Raw genomic sequence first — 25,322 nt, 5'->3', positions numbered from 1 at the left:
ACTGAACTGAACTGAAGGTCTAACGGGTCACACTGTGATGCCCAGAGCAGGGGGTAGGGGTGATAACCAACCCCTCACAGGCCTGTCCAGACAATGAGACCTTATAAAGATACACTTGGGCCAGCCTGATCTCTCTCGATGGGACTCTCCACCTCCCCATTCCCTGAAAGGAGCCATGCTGTCTAGGAAAAGAAGTGGCTGTCAGACAATTGGCTTGTCTGAGCAACTTCAGAGAAGACAGTTTTCCCTTAGCCCAGCACTTCTTGGCTTTTCAGTTCTGGTTGCACATCACCAACTCTGCTGATTGCTGGAAGCTGCAGCTGGTGACTCCCTCTCCCCACCCTCCTGGCCACCCCACCAGTGACAACTCAGGCAGGGGTGGCCTGGCTTCCTTTTGGGTGTTTTCTATGGGTAGCAGCCTGCTCAGAGCTCACAGAAGGCTTGCCCGTCGTCCCAGGCAGAGAGCAAGCCAGGCCCTTCCCCAGAGCTGGCGGGGCCGCCTCCTCCTGGAGCCTCACTCGCTGCCCTTCCCCGTGAGTACCACCTTCTTCCTCCTCCCCATCCCAGGGGCACTGGGTCCTCAGCTGTGTGCTGCCACGATGGCTTCTAAAACCCACTCGCTTGCTCAGTGGCCTTGAGCACTGGGTACTTGGCTAGAAGCTGCCAGGGAGGCGGAGGTGAGCCAGGGGGGTGCCTTGCCCAGGCTTCCAGGGTGAGTAATAAGACTGTCTCCCACCCACACGTGTGAGGCTCGGGTTCAAGACAGTCTGTTCAGTCATCTGTTCCTTGAAGGAGGGAGAAACAAGAGTGGGGGACGGGTGACAAGAAGGCGGGCCGGGGCTGGGAAAGTGAAGCCCCGATGAGGTCCCTGGGTCTGAGGGGCTGTCCCAGGGAAAGTGTGTTTTTGGCAGCATTCTCTGTAGCAGCGAAAAACTGGAAACAAGTGAACTCTGCACCAAGAGGTGACTGGTTAAATGAATCATATAGAATTCAGAGAGTGGGACACTTGGCAGCCACTCAATCTGGTGACATAACTTCACACTGAACTGGCATTAAAAGTGGTCCATGACAGACTGTTAACTAGACAGCAAGACAGAAAACGCTTTGGGTAGTCTGATTCCCTTTCCTTTATGGGCTATATGTGTGTGCATGTATGTGGGATTGTGTTAGAATGTCTAAAAGACCGCATCTCGGAAGACTAACACTGGCCATCCTAGGAAAGGGGTGTTTGGGGAGATTTTATTTTCTTCACTATATATGCTTGCTTTGGGGGATTATTTTTTCTTCATTGTGAATACAGTCCTTTACAATCAGATAAAAGTAAAGCTGCTCTATTGTAAGTGACTCCTCACTGACTACTGCTTCGTCCTGTCAACATACTTGTCCAGCTCTTAGCTGGCTCTGGCCCCTTGGACCCTCTGTGGGAGGGCAGCTGCTGGGTGTGGGGCTGGGATGTGGTACAGCCACCAGTGGGCAAGGCCTGTTCCTCCCTCCCCTCATCCCACAAACCCAAGTTCACCTGCTATTTCAGCATCTGGCGTCTGACAGCCTATTTTTCCAAATATCTGTCCATCTGCTCCGAAGCCCCCTCACATGCCCCTCACTCACAGCCCCCGGGCCCAGCACAGTGCCTGCCCGGCTCTCACTTAGGGAGCAGACAGCCCGAGGGACAGCTCAGAGTCCCTGCTGTCGTGCAACGTGAAAAAGCAGAGCTTCCAAACAAAAACAAAACACAAGAGGTGATTCAACTTCCGTGTGGCAAGTTGGACAAAGATCAAAGTCAGGACCTGCCTTCCTGACTCACTTTAGTATCGGTATCCAGTTTTTTGGGGCTACTATGAGTAACGCCATGTGGATTTTCACGCTGGTTACCTTGAAGGACAGCAGAGAATAGAAAAACGATAGATATTAGTGGATCCCAGGCTAACTTTTCTAATAGGCACTTTCCACTCTTAGAGACGCGCAGCTCCCCACTTCCCAGGACCCGGCACATACTTGCTGCTTTCTGGCATTCACACCTTTGTGGATGTCTTTTACATTTCCCTGACCTGGAGTCATGTTTTCTCCCTTCACTGAATGCCCTCATGCTCTTCAGCCTACATGTGTGCGCTCTGAGTTGTTTCTGTTGTGTCTGACTCTTTGCGACCCCATGGACTGTAGCCCACCAGGTTCCTCTGTCCACAGGATTCTCCAGGCAAGAATTCTGGAGAGGGCTGCCATGCCCTCCTCCAGGGGTCTTCCCGAGCCAGGGATCGAACCTAGTTCTCCTGTGTCTTCTGCATTGACAGGCAGGTTCTCTACCACTAGCCCCACCTGGGAAGCCCTCTTCAGCCTACAAGAGCCAGCAAAATTGTTGCCTTCTCAATGAAGCCCTCCTGGATTTTCCCCGGAGCTGGGGACTCGGCTTCCTTCTCCCAATTCCAAAATCATCTCATAGCATTTCCCATTATTGGTATTTGCAGCCATGATGTATCTGCTGTACTTGAATGTGAGCTTCTTGAAGACATGGATCATGTCTTGCACAGTATTTAAGCCAAGAAAGTGTATCCGGTGTCCAGGCGCATTGTTTAAGTGAGCTGTGGGGTGAAGCCTGCTTCCTCATCATTGCAGAGTTCTTTGCATCCCACTAAGAGCCTTAACGCACAGCACTGCACTTGACCCTGGAAGCAAGCCTTTAGAGTAGGTCGGGTGGTCAAGTTCATTTTACAGACAAGGACACCAAGGCTAGGGGAGGGCAGGTCACTCCTTGCTAAGGTCCCACAGGCAGCAAAAGATGGGCCAAGGAGCAGATGGGGGCCGGCGTGCTCCCCCACCTCCCTCCCCCAGGAGACAACAGACAAGCAGGCTTTGCGGACAGGGTGGCTCGCGCACCCCAGCGAGGCCTCGTGGAGCAGCGGCGGGGAGACCTGAGGGGGCACCGAGCCCAGCCCTCGTGTTCTCCCAACAGACGGCAGAGAGGTCTCTTGCTTTCAGTGTGTTTGTCACTTGTGGGTTTTCCCCTTCTGTTTTTCTCTCCTTCTCAGGGGTCAGAAGAAAATGAAAGCAAGCTTTAACACTTGTGCGGTTTGTGGAATAAGACAGAGGCAAACAATATGATAAAGGGCAGGAGGAGCAGATGCAAAGACTCGAGGGGGGTCTTTAGGTGGTGGGTCTAGGGAGGAATGTTTTTCATTTTCGGTTTCACCCCTGGGCTCTCTCCAAATCGTCTATGAGCCCAAAGCACCTTTATAACGGAAGGAAGATAAACCTTTACAGAGAGCCAGTGTAGCATTCCAAAGTTGCCAATAGTAGCCACAGTGAATTTACTTGCTAGATTTTTTCTTCCAGGGTTAGGAGGGGACGAGTTCCTCCTATGGACAACTTTTGCAAACAGGTGTACAGGACGGAAGAGCGCTGGGGCTTATTTTTTTCTTTTTTTAAGCTGACAAGTTATTTTTAAGATAGCCCTTAAAATAAAATGTTGCACACAAAGTAGAATATGTAAATAGGTTACAAAACCTAAAGGAAAAAAATGAAAGTCACACTTCCCACTGGTCATCCTTGTTTAACCTCCTTCCAGAAAACACTTCAGTACTGCCAGCTATCAAGTGTATAACCTTTTCTGTATTTTTTAAAAGATCATGCATCATAATCTACATTTCGCATGTGTATACCTAAAAATCTTGGTGACCTCCTTGCATCAGTGTGAGGTCTGATTTATTCTCTTTATTGGCTACCTGCGATTTACTGAATGAGTGTATCAGAATATCACCTACTGCTGGATACATAGGTTGCTTTTAGCTTTTCTGATTCTGGGGGTGGCGGGGGAACAACATACAGGATCTTGTGTGTTACTCGCTCAGTGGTGTCTGACTCTTTGCGATCCCATGAACTACAGCTGACCAGGCTCCTCTGTCCGTGGGATTCTCCAGGCAAGAATACTGGAGTGGGTAGCCATGCCCTTCTCTGGGGAATCTTCCTGACCCAGAAATCGAACCTGGGTCTTCTGCACTGCAGGTGAACTCTTCACCATCAGGGCCACCAGGGAAGCCCATTCATGCACCTCTATGTTCTTTTGTGTGAGTACTAGGAGGGCGGGCGTGTTCCCAGCAGATGAACAGCTGAGTCAGAGCTGCTGTGCTCTGTATGTTTTGACAGATACGGTTTAATCCTCCGAAAAGGTCACACAAATTTACACTCCCCACTGCTGTGTGGAGGCCTTTCCCTCAAACTCTCACCAGCATCATTACCATCAGTCCTTATTTTCAACCTATAACTAGCTATAACCAAATCCATTCTTTATTCTTCGTGTGGCCTCCTCCTTCAGGAATTTGTTTTCTCAGATATTATCTGGTTAATATTTAGTCTTTTTATGCAAGTTAAAAGGAGGTGACATGGGATGGAAAAGAGTCTGGGGCTACATAGATACTAGAAATATATGAAGTGTTTTCTAACAAGTGTCTTAAAAACTATTTCCCTATTTCCCAAGATGTATTGAAATTAAATTAGGTAAGTTGAGATTTTCCCATCTTAACTAGGCAACTTTTTACAAAGATTTGTTTCAGAGCATAAGAGAAAAAAAATCATAAAGTCCATGGGGCAATATGTAATTTGGGGGGAGATCCTTTGAGACTAAGCAAATTTCTTATCAAGTGTTCACCTGCTAATTTCATCATCCATTGGTGATTTTTCTAATTACAGTAATCCTCTGTACTTATTAGTTGGCACCATAAGGAGAGCTTAGTTTTCTCATTTATTTTTCTCAGTATGGATCCACGGATCCTTATTTAATTGAATGTGCTATAATAACTGCCATCATTATTTAATTTGATGCTCAAACTGCCTCAGATTTGGCTAGTGGAACCCTATCAAGTTGGTGCTTCTGTCCTTTGACAAGTCCTCAGTGCCTTTAAACACTTGCTTTCTGGGTTAAAAATCAGTCCCAAGTTCATCTTACAGTCTCCCTGCCCTAGCACTGGAATCAGGCATTTCTCCATGGGGTCCTGGTTCCTTGTCAGGAAGAAAGGTATTTAGATACCAAGATCTGGGCACCTGCTGGCCATTATACTGTGTGTCCTTGCTTTTACGTCGTCTCAGCAGAGAGAGTCAGGAAATAAGCTAAAATACAGAACACCTGTGGCTCAGCGGGTAAAGAATCCACCTGCAAGGCAGGAGATGCAGGAGACGTGGGTTCAATTTCTAGGTCAGGAAGATCCCTGGAGGAGGAGGAAACGGCAACCCACTCTCATATTCATCTTGCCTGCAGAATCCCATAGACAGAGGAGCTTGGCGGGCTACAGTCCACGGGGTCGCAAAAGAGAGTCGGCCACGACTGAAGTGACTGAACAAAACACATCCACGCAAACTTATCTGTATCTATTTATCAATCGATCGACTGATCTATCAAACATCATCTGCTGAATCTCTTCTAACCCTAAAAGCCATGGGTTCATACTGAGCCCTCAGCTCCCACCCAACAGCCCAAGGCACTTCAAGGCACTTCGGAGGGGCTACTGGCAGGAAGGCCACAAGGAGGAAGTCCTGGGTGTCTCTCCCCCGCCTGCTAACGGCCCGATATGACTCTGAAGAGGGACAGAAGGAAGAAAGGTCTCATCAGATCTTGCTGTTTTTCCTTTCTTTGCTTTGACCACTTTACTGAGGTCCAGCTACCAGCACCGCAAATGTCTGAAGGACAGAACCCAAGTTCTGACATTCGTGTGCCCCCGTGAGATCACCACGCCATCAATTCAGTGGGCATACCGCTCACCCCAGAGGCTTCTTGGCCTGCTCTTGTCCCTTCCTGTCCTCTTGCCCTGCCCTGCCCTGCCCTGCCCTGCCCTGCCCTGCCCTGCCCTGCCCTTCTCTGTCTCTCCAGGAAATCACTTATCTGCTTTCTGTCACTATTGATTAGCTCCCATTTCCTAGAATTTTATACAAGTGGAATCACACAGTATGTACTTTTTTCCGGGTCATTTTGAAATTTATCCACGTTGCTGTGTGTATCAGCAGCTGTTCCGAATTCACTGTATGGATACTCCACGGTGACTTATTCACTCTACTTGAAGGACAGTTGGGCTGTTCCCAGTAGTTGGCTATTACAAACAAAGCTGCCAGAACATTCCTACGTCAGTCTCTGTATGGATATGAGCTTGCACTTTTCTTAGGCAGATACCGCATGACATGTGTTTAACGGGTCTCCGTAGTGGCTAGCCCACATAGTATGTTTCTTTTTCTTTCTTTTAATTGGAGCATAGTTGCTTTACGGCACTGTGTTTGTTCCTGCTATAGAGCAAAGTGAATCAGTTAATACACACACATCCACTGTTTTCAGATTGCCTTCCCATCTAGGTCACCGAAAGAGCATGGAGTAGAGTTCCCTGTGCCATACAGCAGTTCTCACCAGTTCTTGTCTGTTTTATACACAGTCCTGTATATATGTCAATCTCAATCTCCCCATTCACGTGCTATGTTTCTAAAACAACTACACTCTTAGAAAAGCACGGAGAGTCACGAGGCTGTGTTATGAAAACAAGAATAAAAAAGCCCAACAGGTTACGGTTGGATGTATGAGGGAGCAATTTCCTTCCAGAAGCTTGGGGTGTGGGCTGAACATGCTTCTCGGAAACACACTCACTGAAGGTGTATAAAAAAAGAAATGCCCCACTCGCGCACAGACCCCTTCCTTGAAAGGAACCAAGCTGTTGTTTGCTTGGCCACAGAGGGGTGGGTTTTGCAGAGATTCAAAACACAAGAAAACAACAGCAGAGATTTACCTCAGTTAGTTTGGAGGCCCTCTGCATGAGACAACTGTGTTTTCTTTGGTAAAGAAATGCAGGACTTCCTTTTCCTGCTGAAGTCAAGGTACAGAGCAAACAGGCCCTGAATTTGTAAACTGAGCACGCAGGGAGGTGTTGGGGTGCTGGGCCCCTCCTGGTGAGGGACTCTGACGCTGGCAGAGGCCACCTCACTCTGGGGTTCTTGCCACCTGGTTGCCGAGAGGCCCCTCCAGCAGTCAGCTGGAGCATTCTTTTAAGTCTGCTGTCCTGCCGCCTTCAGGGGACACTTGGTGGATAAAATTGGAGTAGCGGCGCCTGGTAGAAAAGCTGAGTTATGACAAGAAGGGTTAAGGTAAAAAGGATGCGCTGGGAAGACGTCAAAGCCCCCAAGTGCTCTCAAAGGAGAGGTTTCTTTTAACTCTAGGTTAACAACCTAGATGACTGTGAAATCTAGACTCGACTTGAAATCTATTTAAGTCGGCATCAGTATAACATGGATTCTAACTCTGGCTTGGCAGATTTTTTTTGTTCATGAGAACAAAGAAATTTAATGCTTCATCTCCATCTCTCGGTACTTGCCACTGTTCAGTTAAAAGCCAGTCCTCGTTTTGATTTTTGCCCTCTCTTTCTAGAAGCAAGTCTGAGTCTGACCCACCATGGTCCCCACGGAAGCCACAGTGAGTATGGCCACACCCTTGGGCTCCTTGAAGTACACTGCTTTTGGGGCCTCTTTTCAGGGAGTGGGAAGGGCTCCATTGTGGGGGAAGGAGTGCTCTATGGTTTCCCAGGGCAAGAGTTCTGCTGAGCGGTGCTCCAGACAGCTGGTCAGTGCCCAGCACAGAGGGTTCTGTGGACACGAAGCTCTGGAAGAGCTCTGCGGTATGTGTGTGTGTGTGTGGGGGGTGCGGGGGCAGAGGAGAAGGCTGGTTCAGGTTTTACTCATAGGTGAGGGTTTTATGATCTTTACAATGTGCCTAGTCCCATGTGTCTGTTCTGAAACTCAGACAAAAGACGGCAAAGGAGAATTCATTTGCTTTTAAAAGACCCATGGTGGGCATGTTAGTCGTGATTCTTATCAAACTTTATATAGTCTTTACAAAAAAGCAAATAATGATATATATTTTTCTGAAAGAGGCTCATAGAAATGAGTGAGTACAGCTATGATCCAGAGAATCATTCATGAGTTTACAGCCAAATATAATTAATTATAGAATCTAATAAAATTCCTATGCTTTACTTATATTAAATGCTCACAAAAACATCTAAGGATTTTAATTTTGCTTTCTCAAAGGGAGAATCTGGGTTTTACATGTAGGTATTGAAGTCAAACAGTCTTAGTGGAGTTGACAAATGACCTCCATGCTGTATGGAGAGTGGTGGTTGCCACCACTACCGTCAAGCAAGTTATTTATCATATGCTGATGATATTCAGCATAGCATACGTCATCATGTTTCCCGTAACAACAGCAATGACAAAAAGATGATTATTTTGGACCTGCTGAAGTAACAAGGTGCACGTTAAGTCACTTCAGTTGTGTTCGACTCTGCAACCCTACGGACTGCAGCCTGCCAGGCTCCTGTCTGTGGGATCCGCCGGGCTAGGGCCTGGGGCTGCCGTGCCCTCCTTTAGGTGATCTTCCTGACCCAGGGATCGAACTGAGTGTCTGATGTCTCCTGCACTGGCAGGCAGGTTCTGTACTAGTGCCACCTGGAAAGATGAACTAACAAAATAAGTCTCTATTTTTCTGACCAAAGTTAGAACCGTAGTTTCTCCTGAGACAGAATCTGCTCTTTATCCCTGATGCTGGAAACAGGGCTGATAACGTCAGTCATTCGGTTTTATCATTTGGGATCTTGGAAAAATATCCGAACTTTGCAAGGCAGCCCCAGAAAGGAAGGAAATGCGCTCAGATAATGCCCTTTTGTGGTCAAGAGGCGTCCAGCACCGCCGACACGGGGACAAGCTGTGACCTCTGTGGCTATGACCTTGGTCAACAGCCATGACTCTCCTGGGGCCGCTCTTCTGAGACCGGCCGTGTGCCAGTCACCACCCAGGGCGCCGTGGTCTCACAGCAAAGGCGGAGCCACGCTAACAGACGAGGAAAGCCACGCGGGAGGAGGGGTGGAAGGTTCATGGTCAAATGGCGCAAAGGACGAGGAGCGCTGGGGGCGTGGCCCCGGCTTCCCAGGCTCCTCCCTGAAGGCGAGTGTCCACGCGGCTCACTGGCTGAAAGCCGCCCCTCCCCGAAGTGGGGGGGCTTGCCCACTCCCACCACTCTCCCTGCCTGTCTCCCTCCTCTTCTCTCCAGGCCCCCGTCTCCTCTCCAGGTGCCCATCCTGGTATAAGGAGCAGGGAAGGATATGGCCTTGGCCCTCCACAGTGGCCTTTTCCCAGAGGTGCCTGGAGCCGGGGGAGGGTATCCCGAGACAAGAGTCAGGAGGGAGGCCTCGGAAAGTCGGGGGAAGATGGAGTCCAGGAGCTGCAGCTTCTTCAATGTCTGGGCCAAGGGCTGCCAAAGGGAGGAAGACACACCTGCACAGGCTCGGGAGCCAGGGCCTGTCGGGTAGAGCGCCTGGCGGTGGGCACTGGCAGGCAGGGCAGGCCCCTTATCTGCTGTGCACTGAGGTTTGCCCCCAGCAAAAGGCAGTTCCCAGCTGCCCTGGGCAGAGGAAGCCACAGGGCATCCTCTGGTGCCCACAGTCTTTCCGGGATGGGTGGGGGGAGGATGCAGATGGGGGATCTGACAGGCGCTCGGCTCAGGTGCTGGGACCCAGACACTGAGGCTCAGGCTTGGTGTGGCCACTGCGAGGTATGGCTTTTCCGGCAGTCACGTACAGAGATGAGCGTTGGACCATGAAGGCTGAGCGACAAAGAAATGATGCTTTCGAATTGTGGTGCTGGAGAAGACTCTTGAGAGAGTCCTTTGGACAGCAAGGCGATCAGACCAATCCATCCTAAAGGAAACCAACCGTGAATATTCACTGTAAGGACTGAAGCTGAAGCTCTGATACTTTGGCCACCTGATGCAAAGAGTCAACTCATTGGAAAAGACTCTGATGCTGGAAAAGATTGAGGGCTGGAGGAGAAGGGGGCCGCAGAGGGTGAGACGGCTGGATGGCATCACTGACTCAATGGACATGAGTTTGAGAAAGCTCCAGGAGACAAAGGACAGAGGAGCCTGACAAAAGTCAGCCAAGAATTAGTGCCTGAACAACAACAAATGACAGTGACAACATTGGAAGGTGCAGGGCAAGGTGCCGGGTCTGGAGGGGCTACAAGTGGCCCAGCCTGGGGCTGAGGGGCAGGGGGCTGGCTCTGGCCTTGACTGTCCCCCAGGGGGAGAGGGTTTGGGCCAGAACCTTCTGTTCCTTGGGTCTGTCTCCTCCTCTATAGTGAAAATCACTCAGTCGTGTCCGACTCTACAACCCCATGGACTATACAGTCTATGGAATTCTCCAGGCCAAAATACTGGTGTGGGTAGCCTTTCCCTTCTCCAGGGGATCGTCCTAACCCAGGTATCGAACCCAGGTCTCCCGCATTGCAGGCGGATTCTTTACCAGTTGAACCACAAGGGAAGCTCAAGAATACTGGTGTGGGTAGCCTATCCTTCTCCAGCGGATCTTCCCGACCCAGGAATCAAACTCGAGTCTCCTGCATAGCAGGCAGATTCTTTACCAACTAGCTATCAGGGAAGCCCCTCTCTATAAGATGGTCTCTAACATCTGAAAATCATTCTAAAACCTGTTGAGCCTCTAAAAGCTCTGTCTGGGGCAGAAACCAAAGCCCATGTGAGCAGAAGGCGGCCCCCGCTGCTGAGTTCCAGGCCAGTCCCTGGGCATGCTGTGAGACAGTCTCTTACTTACTTAGATGTGTGACTATAAGGCACTTCTCTTCTTGATCAAAATTCTAAAAATCATCCGAGTGATATCAATACTCCAGTTAAGTAGCCCGCTGGGAATTAGAGCCATCCCACGATACTGCCCTGTCTAGGGCCCCTCTGTGCTGTGGAGCTCAGGACCCCGCATGCAGGCGGACCACCCTCCCCCCATCCCATGACAGGCGAGTCAGGGACCTTTCTCGTGACTTGCTCCACTGCTCTTACCATCACTGGCAAGAACACTGTCCTTTGCAAGTGGTTTCCTTGCCTGGCATGTAGTTTTACTATGCTTAGTAAATTCTTGCTGAATGAGTGAACAAATCACATTATTTATTGCCAATGAACAAGAAATAAACAGCTGTTTCTCAAGCTTAAGGTGATCATGCTGACCTCTTAGTTAGTCAAGGAATAAGATGGTGGGATCTTCACACAAACACCATCCATCCTGGCCAGGTCTGGGCCCACCCCCACCCCCCACCCCTGCCACGGATTGCTGCTCCTCACAGTGAGAGAAGATTCTAGATCTGGCTCAGACCACTGCTCATGGGGGACCACAGGCTGTGAGCAGTGGTCTAGTTGGTGAAGATGTCATGTTTTTAAAAGGGTCTAAGAACAACACAATTTGCTCTCTAGACATTCCGTAAGATGTGGAAGAGAATGATCAGCCCCATCACAGAGAGACTGAGCACTCCCCAGCAGTAATGACACCCTGTTTTACTCTGTTCCCACAGCCCCTGTCATGTTCCATAAGAGGCAAGAGGCAGTTACTGAGTGCATACAACAGAAAAGAAAGGACATACGTTCAAACAGGGTCAGAGCAAATGGACAGAACAGCGAGAAAACAGGAAGAGTTAGAACTTGAGTTTTCAGCCTAAAACTGAGCTGTCTGATGCGGTAGCCACAAGGCACGCAGGGGCTGTAAACACTTGAAATGTGGTCACTCCAAGATGTCCCTTGATTGCAAAATGCACTTAGTCCAAAAATAGTCTATGCAACAAAAGGATGTGAAATATCTTGATAACTTTTACACCGCTTGAAGGTGAAAGTGAAGTTGCTCAGTTGTGTCCGACTCTTTGCAACCCCATGGACTGTAGTCTACCAGGTTCCTCCGTCCATGGGATTTTCCAGGCAAGAATACTAGAGTGGGTTGCCATTTCCTTCTCCAGGAGATCTTCCCGACCCAGGGATTGAACCTGGGTCTTCTGCACTGAAGGCAGGCACTTTACCATCTGAGCCACCAGGGAAGTCATTGCTTACATAACGGAATTATTTTAGACATGCTAGGTTTCATAAAACACATTATTACGGTGAGACCTACCTATTTCTTTTGACTTCACTTGGCTACTAGAAAATGCAAAATTAAGGAGTTGCCTTATTTCCTATTAGGCAGCACTGATCAAAGGGTTTTACTTGGTTACTGTACTTGGGCTACCAGTTTGACTGAGCTTCCCAATTACAAAGGGAATCCTCGTCAGTCACAAAATTCATATGGTTCATGACTTAAAAAAAACTCTCACTTGTTCTTCAGGAAATATGAAAGTGTTGCTTTACATCTCTTTTATATGTAAATGCCAAATGCACGTCTGAGCTAGGTCTTGATGAGTGGACACAGAGCTAGACGGAAACGCCCTTGGAGGTAGGGTGCACGGCAAGCTCCTTAGAAGCCACCTCGACACAGTCCCTGGGATAAACTCAGGGCAGCTTGTGGGAAATCCTCAACCCAGTCCTCAGCCAGGGGGCTCCAGTGCGTGCTCTTGGATGGAAAGTGAGTGGGAAATGAGTGGATTTCAGATCCTTACAGTGACCTCTCTAGGTCTTACTCCGACCCAGACCTTGAGAACAGCCTTTGTGGATGGCTTCTCCAGCCAGAGCAGTGTATCCAGGGCTGAGAGAGCAGAGAGGACAGAAGAAATGGCCTGGCCACCTCAGAATTCCTCCTGGAAGCCAGCTGCCCCTCATCTGGACGAGGGGCCCACCCCTACCTGGAAGGTCCCGGATTAAATGCATGCATATCCTGTACTCCACACAAGGTCTGGCATGCACTTGGTGCTCTGACAGTAGGGAAGCAAATAAGCTGCTAAATACCTGACATTTATATCTGCAGGGAGATTTTCAGAGGATCCTGTGCCTGAGAGCCAAAGGGTGTTTACCCACCAGTGATGGACAAAGCTATGAGTGCAAGTCTCGACACAGGCGTGTCCAGGCTTCCCCTGGCCTAGGACACGAACCCTTCCTCTGTCATCACCCTAAAGATGCCCAGCACTCTGACCCTGTAAGGATGACACAGGCTGGCCTTGTGGTCTTGACGAAATTCATTCAATTCCAGGTTTTTTATGTGTGAATTCAATCACTCTGAAAATATGCCTGGAGAGTCCTTAGCTGTATCTAAGGGGGTGTGTGTGTGCATGCGTGCTTGTATGCACATTGTGAGGGTGTGAGTACAGGTGTCTGAATGTGTGCACGTATGTGCAGGGGTGTGTACATGTGAATATGTATGTGTATTCGTGTAGGCACGCTTGTGTGCATGCGTCTGTAAATGTGAGGACTTGTGAGGGCTGGCTTCATGGGCGGGTGGCAAGGGCCTCATGCTTAGAAGTGTTGCTTGATTTAATGCTCTACTGTCTTGAAATTCGTAACAAATTCTCAACAAGGGGCCCTGAAATCACGCAGCGTGTGCTGGTTCCTGTGTATGTGCATGTACGTGAGGGTGTATACATAAGCGTGTGTGCTCATGTGTGTGCACACGTGTAACTGGGTGCGTGTGTGACTGCTGCTGCTCAACAGAGGATCCATAGCTTTCAGAGGATTCGGGGGAATCTGGAGCCAGAGAAGTGTGAAAGCCTCTGGGGACCTCTCAGGGAGTGCAGAGTAGGCAGGAGAAGGAGCAATCAGGCTCGTGAATTCGCTGGATAAGTTCGCCGGCCAGTGGCCCCGAGACCCTCCTCCATCCCGATGGAGCACCTGTCACGTGGGCTGTGACTGTTCCTTTGCTTGCGTGTCTCTTCCCAGAGGGGGAAAGTTCCTTGAGAGTGGCAACCACACTTGACTCTTCAGCACCTGCTTAATAAACATTTGTTGAATAAATAAATCATTTACAATCTAAGCAGATGCTCTCAGAATTCCTATTTCCTACACACACATTTCTTCTGCCTTCTCATAGCCTTTTGGGGTTGGAAGGTTCAAGGGCTCCGTGCCTTTGCCATCAGACTGAAAAGCCAGCCCCTGACCCAGTGTCGCCTGTGTCTCCTTGCAGAGCCTAATCCTTAACCCGTCAGATGACTACGGCTACGATGGCACGCCGCCCATGGAGTATGACACCAACTTGACAGACTACTTCTGTGAGAAAAGCCACGTCAGGCAGTTTGCGGGCCACTTCCTCCCGCCCCTGTACTGGCTCGTGTTCATCGTGGGCGCCGTGGGCAACAGCCTCGTCATCCTGGTCTACTGGTACTGCACGAGAGTGAAGACCATGACCGACATGTTCCTTCTCAATTTGGCCATCGCTGACCTCCTCTTTCTCACCACCCTGCCCTTCTGGGCCATTGCCGCCGCTGACCAGTGGAAATTCCAGACCTTCATGTGTAAGGTGGTCAACAGCATGTACAAGATGAACTTCTACAGCTGCGTGCTGCTCATCATGTGCATCAGTGTGGACAGGTACATCGCCATCGCGCAGGCCATGAGGGCGCAGATGTGGAGGCAGAAAAGGCTCCTGTACAGCAAGATGGTCTGCTTTACCATCTGGGTGATGGCGGCCGCGCTCTGCCTCCCGGAGCTCCTGTACAGCCAGGTCAAGGAGGAACACGGAACTGCTATCTGCACCGTGGTCTACTCCAGCAACGAGAGTACCAAACTCAAGTCGGCGGTCTTGACCCTGAAGGTCACCCTGGGCTTCTTCCTCCCCTTTGTGGTCATGGCTTGCTGCTATGCCATCATCATCCACACCCTGATCCGGGCCAAGAAGTCCTCCAAGCACAAGGCCCTCAAGGTTACCATCACTGTGCTCACCGTCTTCGTCCTGTCTCAGTTCCCCCACAACTGTGTTCTGCTGGTGCAGACCATCGATGCCTACGCCACGTTCATCTCCAGCTGTGCCCTCTCCATCAAAATTGACATCTGCTTCCAGGTCACTCAGACCGTAGCCTTTTTCCACAGTTGCCTGAACCCTGTTCTCTACGTTTTTGTGGGTGAGAGGTTCCGCCGGGATCTTGTGAAGACCCTGAAGAACCTGGGCTGCATTAGCCAGGCTCAGTGGGTTTCATTCACGAGGAGAGAGGGAAGCCTGAAGCTGTCATCTATGCTGCTGGAGACAACCTCAGGGGCTCTCTCCTTCTGAGGTGGCTTCTCTGAGGTGGGCGGTCCTTTTGGAAGTGTCCAGAAATTCAGAGACAGCTTCCCTTACTGACAGGCCAGAGGGAAAGTGGAGAACGAGAAGCAGTGAGAAAAGGGAAATAGAAAACTCAGAAAGGGATGAATTTGAATAGCATTATTACTTTTGGGCAGGATTTGCCAAGTTGGACTCTTTAAAACTGACTGGCCATCCCAGGAGACTGCTGCCTGGCTCCTGGCTGCAAAGCCTGTGGTTTTCAGAGGAGGATTAATGAATGACAGACACTGCAGGCCTCCGTGGCTTTGCCACTTGCCTGAGCATTAATGCAGCTGAGCCCTGGAGGAGGCATTTGATTTCTCGGAGCCCTGGGAATCACTGTGGCTTTAGTTCTTGAAGGCATCTCTTCCAAAAGAAGACACAGAAGCATCGGCCACTGCCACAGTCCATGAATGCACAAGGCTTCATGAAAGCTTCTGTCTTTGGAGAATTTCTGCTCTGGTTTTGGGGGCTGATACCCATGGCAGGTGTTGATCTAGATCCTTCCAAACAACCTCGGATCTAATTCCCTTCTGCTCTCCTTGATCTCTTTGGGGCCAGTGAGGGTCCTTGTTCCTGTTCTGAAACTATCTGCAGCACTGGTCAGTGAGCCTTTGGGCGACTGGCCGTACGAGCATGTCACCTGAACTCTGCTGGCTTCCAACCCACGTCTTCTGGAGGCCCTGTGATTCCTCACCTGACTGCCACGCTGATCTGGGCAGGAGTCAGCTTGTCCCCTGGTGCCATGGAAGTGGTCTTCACAACCCGTGCAGGGAGATTAAGAACCTGGGTTGGTGGGGACCTGGCTCCACTATGGGCTCACTCTATTGAGTGGCTGGTATGATGGTCCACTCTGTTCCCTACACAATGGACTGGCCCTATTTGCCCTCTTGTTTCTGAGGCCACTGGACGGATATTTGCCTCCATGCTTCTCTTTTTCATATTGTATAATGCTAACATTTTTAAAAAAGCTTTCAACTTAGAGATTAGGCTGAAAAAAAATGTAACTTACCTTTGTGTCTCTTTTTACTATTTGGCAAATTTATCACATTAAATATTTTCATTTATTAGAAAAGTGCTTTTTAAATGACTGTTTACAAATATCCATTACTTTTCACTTTTTTTTTTTTTTTACCCTGTCTCTATATTTTAAATGTGTATACAGATCAAACAGCCACATTAGAGTATGAAGAATAAGAGACTGGGATAAGGAAATAACACTTCCAAAATACCATAAAACCATTTTGGCTGAATAATTCCTAATTTCTTCTCTGGGCAAACTTATCTTCCAAGTTTCTCCAGGTGAGTCCATTGGTATTTCCAAAGAGGATGATCAGAACAGGATCATGAACCATTCCGGCTTTGCCACTTGCTTCAGAGAAGGCATCTCATTTTCCCAGTGCATTGTGAGTTGCCGTGGTTTCCGTTCCAAGGCCATCCCTTCCAAAGGGGACACCAAAGTGCTGGACTCTGCAACAGCGTCCTTTCCCCACCCACTTCTAAACTACACATCAGTGAGGAATAAAGTGAGCAGAAAGTGGACAGCAGCAAGAAGAGCAAGAGTCGATGCGCAGGCCCTGCCAACCCACCCCAAGTGTGGGCAGCTGGTGGCAAACAGGCATTGGCCTGGGACCAGCAGGCCAACGTGGGTCCCAGCACAATAAGAACCACCTACAGTCAAGGGGAGGCTGAACTTCCCAAGGCAGTCTATGGACAGAGCTGTCCATGTGCCCACCTCTTCCAGAAGGCGACTCAGATATCCTCTGAGAAACCTAGAATAAGCAACAGGAATGGGCCAAGCCTAAGTAACCCTGTGCAGTTCAGTGGGAGAACCTGACTGGGTTTGGCTTATTCATCCCATGCCCTTTTGATACTGCGGTTCTGGCACTATGTGTCCTGGGGGCTCCACTGGAGCTGAGGATGGGGAGAGGGATGGAAGCAGGGAGGAAGGAGCCACGACTGTGCTTGTTCAATCTCCTCCAGCCTAGAGTCACTTATGGGACATCATGATGGAGATTAAGTGGCAGTTCAGAGGTAGTTTGAACTGAACTACATGTTAGTTTTGCCAATAAAGGTCCAATCAGTCAAAGTTATGGTTTTTCCAGTAGTCACATATGGATGTGAGAGCTGGACCATAAAGAAGGCCGAGGACCGAAGAACTGATGCTTTCAAATTGTGGTGCTGGAGAAGACTCTTGACAGTCCCTTGGACTATAAGGAGATCAAACCAGTCAATCCTAAAGAAAATCAACCCGAATGATTCATTGGAAGGACTGATGCTAAAGCTCCAATACTTTGGCCACGTTATGCAAAGAGCGGACTCACTGGAAAAGACCTTGATGCTGCAAAAGACTGAGGGCAGGAGGAGAAGGGGCAATAGAGGATGAGATGGTTGGATAGCATCACGGACTCAATGGACATGAGTTCGAGCAAGCTCCAGGAGATGGTGAAGGAGAGGGAAGCCTGGTGTGCGGCAGTCCGTGGGGTCACAGAGTCAGACACAACTGAGCAACTGAACAACAACAGAGGTGGATAAGGCTTTGACCAATGAACGTTAGTTGAGGAAAAAGTGCCACGGACTCTACTTTCCCCCCTTTGATTTTTAGGGAAGGAGATGAACGCCACAAGAACCACGGACCCTGCACTGAGCGCGATGACCACCCTTAGTTCCAAGGGCCTCCGTTAGCACCCGCCTGACTGTCCCAGTCCTACCACAGCGGCAAAGGAGGACTAAAGATACACTGCAGCTGCATTATATTTTAAAGATTTTAAGTATCCTCTGTTGGTAAATCAGTTTTTAAAGGATTGCATAAATAGGACCATTTTACATTCAAATTAAACTAGATCTTAGAAGCAGATTTATCCTAAGATAAAAACATTGGAAGGATCAGCAAGGGGACACCCACTAGGACACCCATTCAACATTTCTAGGAAATATGTCTGTGAGTACCTTCCTGAAGTAATGATAAAAAAGGATTATAATATAATTACATTTTTACAGGAACTCTATAGATCAGAAAAATCAGGAAACTGAATGAAATACATCAGAAAAGATACTGCTTTACCTACTAAAATTTCAACACATGACAATGTGTACATTCAAAGGGGAATGCTGTTTTGATGTAAGATGTGAGATATGGATGTGAGAGTTGGACTATAAAGAAAGCTGAGCACCAAAGAATTGATGCTTTTGGTTTTGGAGAAGACTCTTGAGAGTCCCTTGGACTGCAAGGAGATCCAAGCAGTCCATCCTAAAGGAAATCAGTCCTGAATATTCATTGGAAGGACTGATGCTGAAGCTCCAATATACCCTGTTTCAAAGTGAGGTCTGGTCAAGGGGTGCTAAATGACTTTGACAAAAGGGAGATTATCACAGCCTCCAGTATCTGCACCTCACACATTTTAGACACTCCAGAGAAATCTCTCTCTTCATTTGACAGGTAGTTACTGATTGTTTACCATGAGTGATTAATAAATAGCATGGTTTTAGAATTATCATTGCAACCAAGACTTGGTGGTTCTGCAACAGTTTCCTTGGCCCGACTCCATATGGCCCTCCTGTTCCAACTGTGGTCTGAGCCCAGCAATCTCCTGGGACAGGGAATGTCTCTCTAATCAATTCTGTATTATTGTTACAGACAGCCCAAATAGCTAATGTCCCTTTCAATGTATTATAAAAACCTACAAAAGACGAGCAAATGTTTCTCTCCAACATGTGACTCTTTGTGAGTTCCCCTTCTCTCTTGACATATTTGGGCTTCCCAGGTGGCGCAAGTGGCTAAGCACCCGCTTGCCAATGCAGAGGATGCAAGACACACACACACACAGAGGTCGCTCAGTCGTGTCTGACTCTTTGCGACCCCATGGATTGTAGCCCACCAGGCTCCTCGGTCCATGGGATTTTCCAGGCATGAATACTGGAGTGGGTTGCCGTTTCTTTCTCCAGGATGTAAGACACATGGGTTCAATCCCTGGGTCGGGAAGATTCCCTGGAGGAGGGCGTGGCAACCCACTCCAGTATTCTTGCCTGGAGAATCCCATGGACAAGGAGCCCGGTGGGCTACAGTCCATAGGGTCACAGAGAGTTGGACATGACTGAAGTGACTTAGCATGCACACAGCTTCATGCCAGGCTGGCAAGGTTTCTCTGCCCAATCCTATTTCCTCCTACTTCCCTTCACTGTTGGCAATCCTGAATAGACATTTGCCCCCAAGATTCCATCTCAGCATCTGCTTCTAGAGAAGTCAGCTTGCAACAACCTTTTCATCAGAGGCTGGCCTAGCAAAAGCACATTTGAGACCTGTCAGGCAAAGAGCACAGGGTACCCAGAGCTACAGTGTTCTGTGAACATCCGTCACAGAGCTCATCTCTGCAGGCTGGGAGCAGAGGCCTGACTGATCTTAATTCAACCATCAGCAGACCGCTGTGCATACCAGCAGCCTGCCAGGCCCCGTGGGCACCGGACAGACACGGGCTTGCGTCTTCTGGCTGTCATCTCCTGCTTGCTTGCTTTGTGCTGGGCACATACATAATACTGTACGTAATTCCAACCAGTCTGCAGACGAAGGGGCTGAGCGCTTCAGAGATCAGGAACCCACCCAGCATCACACTGTAGCAACCGACAAGGCCAGGACATCATCCCGGGCATGTCTGGCACTCAAGCCTTGACTTTTGCCCACCAGGCTGTCCCACCTTGCATGTGTGACACGGTCAGACAAATCAGCCGCTGCTTTGAAGGGTTGACCAACACTGTGCCAAGCTCCAGGCTGAGTACCAGGGGCTGCAAAGATGCATGGGCAGAGACTGGGCTGGCACTGCTTTAGATACCACTGCACACAAACTCAACAATGACATGGGACAGCTGAGGCCCTGCTGAGCCCTCTGTCAAAAGTGGGCCACGGGACAATGACATCATTCTCACAGGCTCCTCCTCAAACACGTGCAGTTGTGGGGCCTCAAATTCTTCATATGGGAGCCACAGATTCTGCTGCAGGTCTGAGGATGCGCAGATCCAACGACTCTGCAGCCAAACCTGGCCAGAATTCTGGACACCCACCGTCCTCCTCACCCCACGCTGTCCCCGTTGGTCTTCCTAGCTCCTTTCTCACAAACAGTCCATCTGCCCGCTGGACGCCACCTCAAAGTGTGACAATACCACAAGGAACAGAAGAAGCATCTTGTCAAGCCCTACTCAAACTCCTGACCCATAAAATCATGAGATACAATAAAATGTATTATTGTTTTCAGCCACTGAGTTTCGGGGTAATTTGTTACATAGCAGTTGATAAATGGAATACCAAGGAGCCAACAATTTTGCCATTAGTCTTTCAACTCCAAAGCAATGACGTGAGCAACCTAGGCTGAACCCGCAGGAGCTCATGGCACAGACCCAGCGTTATAGAAGAGGCTGGATAAGGTGTCAGAGAGTCCACCCCGCAATCCCCTAGGTGACTCTGGCTGGATCTCTCCCAGCCACATGCTTCCTCCGCCACCTGCTGAGGTCTCTGCTTAAACACCACCTTCTTTTCCAGGCCATCCCGGCCCATCCACAGTCCCCTTCCCTGCTCTGCTCTTCTCCGCGCTTGGCACCACCTGACGCTTCAGAAGTATAAACTCGGGCAGGGACTGTTCTTCTTTTCTGTTCACTGCTATTTCCCAAGTGCCTACGACAGACCCCACACATGACGGACACTCAGTCAATGTGTTGAGAGAATCAACGGCCCCTCCAATTTCAAATATTTGGTTCTGGGAAGTGCACTTACTGTTGTGAAATCCTGCTGTCTTGGGAAAATACAGCACTTGATAACGATATTTTACCAATCTCATTGAACAAAAACTTATGGAGCATTTTCTAGGTGTCAGGCACTGGGCTTAGGTGATGCTAAGGAAAAGCAGACACAGGTCCAGTGCCCACAAAGCTCACAGTTCACAGACGACAATCAGACCATCATGAAGAGAGGGTTTTGAGATGCTAGTGTGTTACAAGAGGCTCTGACCTACTGTGTGGATGAGAGGCGGGGAAGGTTTCCCCAAGGAAGCGGCGTTAAGCTGAGAGCTAAAGGATGAGCAGAAATGAGCTACAGGAGGAAGGAGAGGGAGGGTGCACGGGGAGGATGGGGTAACATGTGCAAAGGCCCTGCGGTGCCCATGCCTGTGTGACACTGCCAGGCCAAGTGCCCCCGCCACTGAGCTAGTTCAGGTTATCACCACTCATGCTCTTCTCGTTTTAGTCTTTAAATATGAAAATTAAAAAACACACACACATAGGCCTTCCTTGGTGGCTCAGCAGTACAGAACCCTCCTGCTGATGCAGGGGACATGGATTCAATCCCTGATCCCGGAAGATCCCACGTGCCTTGGAGCAACTGAGCCTGTGCACCACAACTACTAAGGCTGCGGTCCAGTTAGGGCCTGGGGGCAGCAACGCTGAGCCCGTGCGCCCTGGGGCCTGTGCTCTACTAGAGCAGCCACTGCAATGAGGAGCCCGTGCACTGCGGCTGGAGAGTGGCCCACGCACCAACAAAGACTCAGCACAGTCAAAAAATAAAAGTCGCTCAGTCGTGTCCGACTCTTTGCGACCCCAAGGACTGTAGCCTTCCAGGCTCCTCTGTCCATGGGATTTTCCAGGTGATATACTGGAGTGGATTGCCATTTCCTTCTCCAGGGGATCTTCCCAACCCTGGGATTGAACTTAGGTCTCTCACACTGTAGACAGACACTTTACTATCTGAGCCACCAGGGAAGTCCAAGTAAGAAAACATAGCTCCAACAGCAATCCACACTCTCTGCATTCTAGTCCCGCCCACAACACCCACCTTCTCCTCCTTTCCCTTTCTCTTCGCTCTTGCTTCCTTTGCCCCCCTTCCTGCATTTGCTCCTCCCTTCCCCCCTTTCTTCCTTCACTCCTACCTTTCTCCGTTAGCTCCTCCCTTTGCTACGGTATTTTACAGCAAATCCAAGACATCATATACTTCCCCTCAAAAATCATGCTCCTGGGGCTTCCCTGGCGGTCCAGTGGTTACGAATCCACCTGCTAACTCAGGGACGCGGGTTCCATCCCTGATCCGGGAAGATCTCACATGGTGTGGGGCAAGAAAGCCTGGCTGCCGCAGCTACTGAGGCCCGAGTGCCTAGAGCCCACGCTGCATCACAAGAAAGCCTGCGTGCAGCAACAAAGATCCAGCACAGCCAAAAATAAAAAAAAATAATAATAAAATCATGCTCTTACCCTTATAAAGCTCCAGGTATAAATGAGTGAATGAATACCTGATGGAAACTTCCTGTTTGGCTAGGCCACCTCTTACCAAAGGGACCAAGGGAGGTATGAAGCTAGTTGGGAATGAGTGAGCAGACACTACAAGGTCTCATACTGTGGGTGACACTTTCTTAGTGGGACTAACAATCTAGGGAACTCAGAATATTCTGGCAAGGCCAACAAAGGTAGAGTGAGCCCCAGCACTGTCCCTTGTTCAACTTTTGGAATCCAGAAAACCTCAGAGCCAGAAGAGATCTGATCCACTGAGACGGTGTGGGACCATGAGCTGTAATTCTCAGCACATAACTGATAAACCTCTTGTAGGGAGGATGATACATAGTAAGGGTTTACAAGTCAAGGGCTGCCACAGCATAGCTTGGTTTATGGAAGGTTTTTTGTTTTTTGTTTTTAATCATTGGAGAATCTACTTCCCAGTGAAATGAGAATGGTCTGGAGGAAACTGCTGCCACAGCCATCTCAGCCTTGTAGTAACATGTTTTCCAAATGGTTCAGACTTACCAGCTTCCCTGGGTCTTCGGTTTCCTCATCTGTAACAGGTGGCTGACTTATGGCAAGAGCCTATTAAATTACTTATGCTGCTATTGATTATATGTTATAAATAATAAGCCAGTGCTGCAATGAGCTGATCTTTCTCTTCTTTTCCATGAAGACCTGCCAGAACCCAAAGGTCCTTAACCTTTTTTTCCCTTATATACCCCTTTGAAAATCTGACAAAGCCTTCTCAGGATGTTTTAGAATGAATAAAATATATATGATTACAAGGGAAGCCAATTACACGGAAGCATAATTCTCTATTAAAATAAATTTGTGAACTAGTAATACACGTCTCTTCATGAACACAGTTAAAAAAAAATCTACAGCAGGTATAACAACCACCTTCACTTCACAGTGAAGATGAGCATAAATAATATGTAAAGGGTCTGCAACAACTTTTAAGTAACAAGAAAATATCTGTCACTCCCACCAGTGGCAGAGACACAGGTCTTGCTAATACTCATGTGGCATGTAGTCTATATTCATAATTGAAGGAAGAGCTAAATTTTAGCTAGATAGTAGAGGAAAGGTGTCATTTTCCCAAGTTCAAAGACCTTCTGAATTCTGTGTATGGACCAGTTTAGGAATCCCTATTTAACCCAGACCCTTTGATACCAAACTCATAGTTCTTCCTCTAAATCTTAAATTGTGGACACGTACGGAACTACTTCAGGCTTGGGGAAGGGAATGTTTTTCCATTTACAAATGACCGGTTGGGTAACATGTCCCTTGAATAAGAACATAAGCCATAAAAAAGTTATGGTTGTAAAAAGGTTTTACCTGTAGGATAGTTTCATACGAGGTGGTTCATTTGGAAATATCTTCCTCTCTAAGAATGACATTTTCATCACTGCATCCCAGTGCTTGGACCAATGAGCTGAGGGAGAGGTCCTGGCTCCAAGATTTGAGGGTCACTGGCAAAGTTGAATTAGGAGACAGATCCATTAGCTGATTTTACCCCTTCAAGTTCTAACCAAAATGGTGACAGAGTGGTGATCATCAAGGACTTTCTGGCGTGGTCCATGGATCTCACCTCCGCCAGTATCTTCATCTGGCAGACTTGTGAATGAACTGGACCCAGTGAACCAGAGTTGACATGCCGCCTGCCCATGACTCTGTATTTTAATGTAACCCAAAGATAAGCACTTTCTTCTAAGAAACTCTCTGCTACTTACGTTGTATTTACTGACACTTAATAAACGAACAGTTTGACTATGGAGTAAAACTGAGCCCTGGGTGAGCCTTGGGCTTTTCCTGATAACACCTGAACCCTTGATAGCCAAGGAGCCCGTGCGCCTGATCTGCGCCTAATGGGCCCCTGTCCCTCTTGCACAGGTTCATCTTGGGGGCATGAATGCGTGGTCCTTCTGAGAACATATAGCAGGTCTGTGGGGGCCCTTGCTGGTGCAGAAGGGCTGTCTTTACAAAGACTTCTGGTTTCACACATAGACCCTGTTATGCAAAGGCCACTTGAGGGCTGATGCTGCGGCCACTATGAGAAAGCACGTGGGGCCCTGAAGTCAGCCTCAGGGTCAGAGGAACAAACTGGATTCCTTTCTCCAGGCCTGCAGTCACTGCCTTTATTGTCTGTTCGGTACACCTGCCATTCCCCCACTGCTCCTTCCCTCCCACGAGAAAGGTGGCTTCTGCTCACCTGGCCTGCGGCGTGGCCCCAAGAGAAGGCCCTTCCTGCTGCTGACCCTCCTTTCTCACCCCTCCTTCGCTCTGCTAGCCTTTGGGCCTCCCCTACCCCCTCCCACTTTCCTTTCTCATGCCAAGGAGAAGCCAGCGCCTGCCCCACTGACCTGGCAGACGGATGGGTGACCTCCCAGAAAAGGTGTCCTTCTCTCCTCAGGGCTGTGGGAGATCTCCCTGAAATCGCCTTTCCCTGGAGCATCCTGCAGCAGCTGCAGGCCCAAAGCCAAAGGTGCTCTGGAAATGAGGCCTTCCCTGGGGAAGGGCACTCACCGCACCTCGGGTTTGGAGAGGCCTGGCTCCCTTTGTTCATTATGGAGCTAAGACAACTCATTCCAGGCTTCAGATAGGCTGCCAAGTCTGCGATAACCTCAGTATGAACCTGCCAGAAGGTTGAAGAAACCACACCAGCCTCCAGCCTCCAGCCTCCCCCCGGAGCTCGAGGGATGGGGGAGGGACGAGGGGACACACATCAAAGCCCAGAGACCGGTGATCATACTGTGGCTCGGCTTTACTATCTTTCTTCAGCAACCAGCGAGTGTGGGAAAAGTAAAAGGCTGACCTTTCTTTCAACCCTAACCCACTTTGAGCGGCTTTCACAACAGCTCTGCTCTCCCCTGGGTTTTGATAGCTTCAGCTTTAACCGCTCTCTCAATAAAAGTCCGTTTTCTCATTTCAGGCGACAGATTTCACCATCTATTTGCTTTGCAGATGTGTGTGGGTGGCGGGCTTCACTCGCCAGATTTTTCCCACGCATCTTCAAACCGAGAGGTCTGACCCTGGCTGAAGTGTCCTTCTGAGTCACCCGGGGGAATCGCT

The 25,322-nt window shown here is 49.1% G+C and overlaps 2 protein-coding genes across 7 annotated transcripts in view; one reads left to right on the top strand and one right to left on the bottom strand.

Moving 5' to 3' along the window:
• Positions 1 to 25,322, bottom strand: part of LZTFL1 (leucine zipper transcription factor like 1) — an 84,936-nt gene extending 59,614 nt beyond the window's left edge. The window contains exons 1-2 of the mRNA XM_042236380.2: positions 24,614 to 25,322; positions 23,589 to 23,722 (exon numbers count right to left, since the gene is read on the bottom strand). The gene's annotated coding sequence lies outside the window, so the exon portion shown is untranslated. The remainder of the gene's footprint in view (positions 1 to 23,588; positions 23,723 to 24,613) is intronic.
• CCR9 (C-C motif chemokine receptor 9) lies at positions 392 to 20,244 on the top strand. Of its 6 annotated transcripts, XM_060402034.1 has the most exons (4): positions 433 to 533; positions 5,246 to 7,107; positions 7,388 to 7,432; positions 13,887 to 20,244. In XM_060402034.1, the coding sequence occupies exons 3-4, from the start codon at positions 7,412 to 7,414 to the stop codon at positions 14,967 to 14,969; spliced, it is 1,104 nt and encodes a 367-aa protein (XP_060258017.1). In that variant the 5' UTR covers positions 433 to 533; positions 5,246 to 7,107; positions 7,388 to 7,411; the 3' UTR covers positions 14,970 to 20,244.

This window comes from Ovis aries, chromosome 19 (assembly GCF_016772045.2).
Source record: "Ovis aries strain OAR_USU_Benz2616 breed Rambouillet chromosome 19, ARS-UI_Ramb_v3.0, whole genome shotgun sequence".
NCBI lineage: Eukaryota > Metazoa > Chordata > Mammalia > Artiodactyla > Bovidae > Ovis > Ovis aries.
The sequence above is the reverse complement of the archived record's forward strand: the minus strand, read 5'-3'. Positions and strand labels throughout refer to the sequence as shown.

Bases quoted from the DNA above. Each gene is read 5' to 3' on its own strand.
- CCR9 (XM_042235735.2), top strand. From the start codon at position 408: ATGGGTAGCAGCCTGCTCAGAGCTCACAGAAGGCTTGCCCGTCGTCCC. The intron at 534-13,886 runs GTGAGTACCACC...GTCTCCTTGCAG, and splicing joins CTCACTCGCTGCCCTTCCCC to AGCCTAATCCTTAACCCGTC.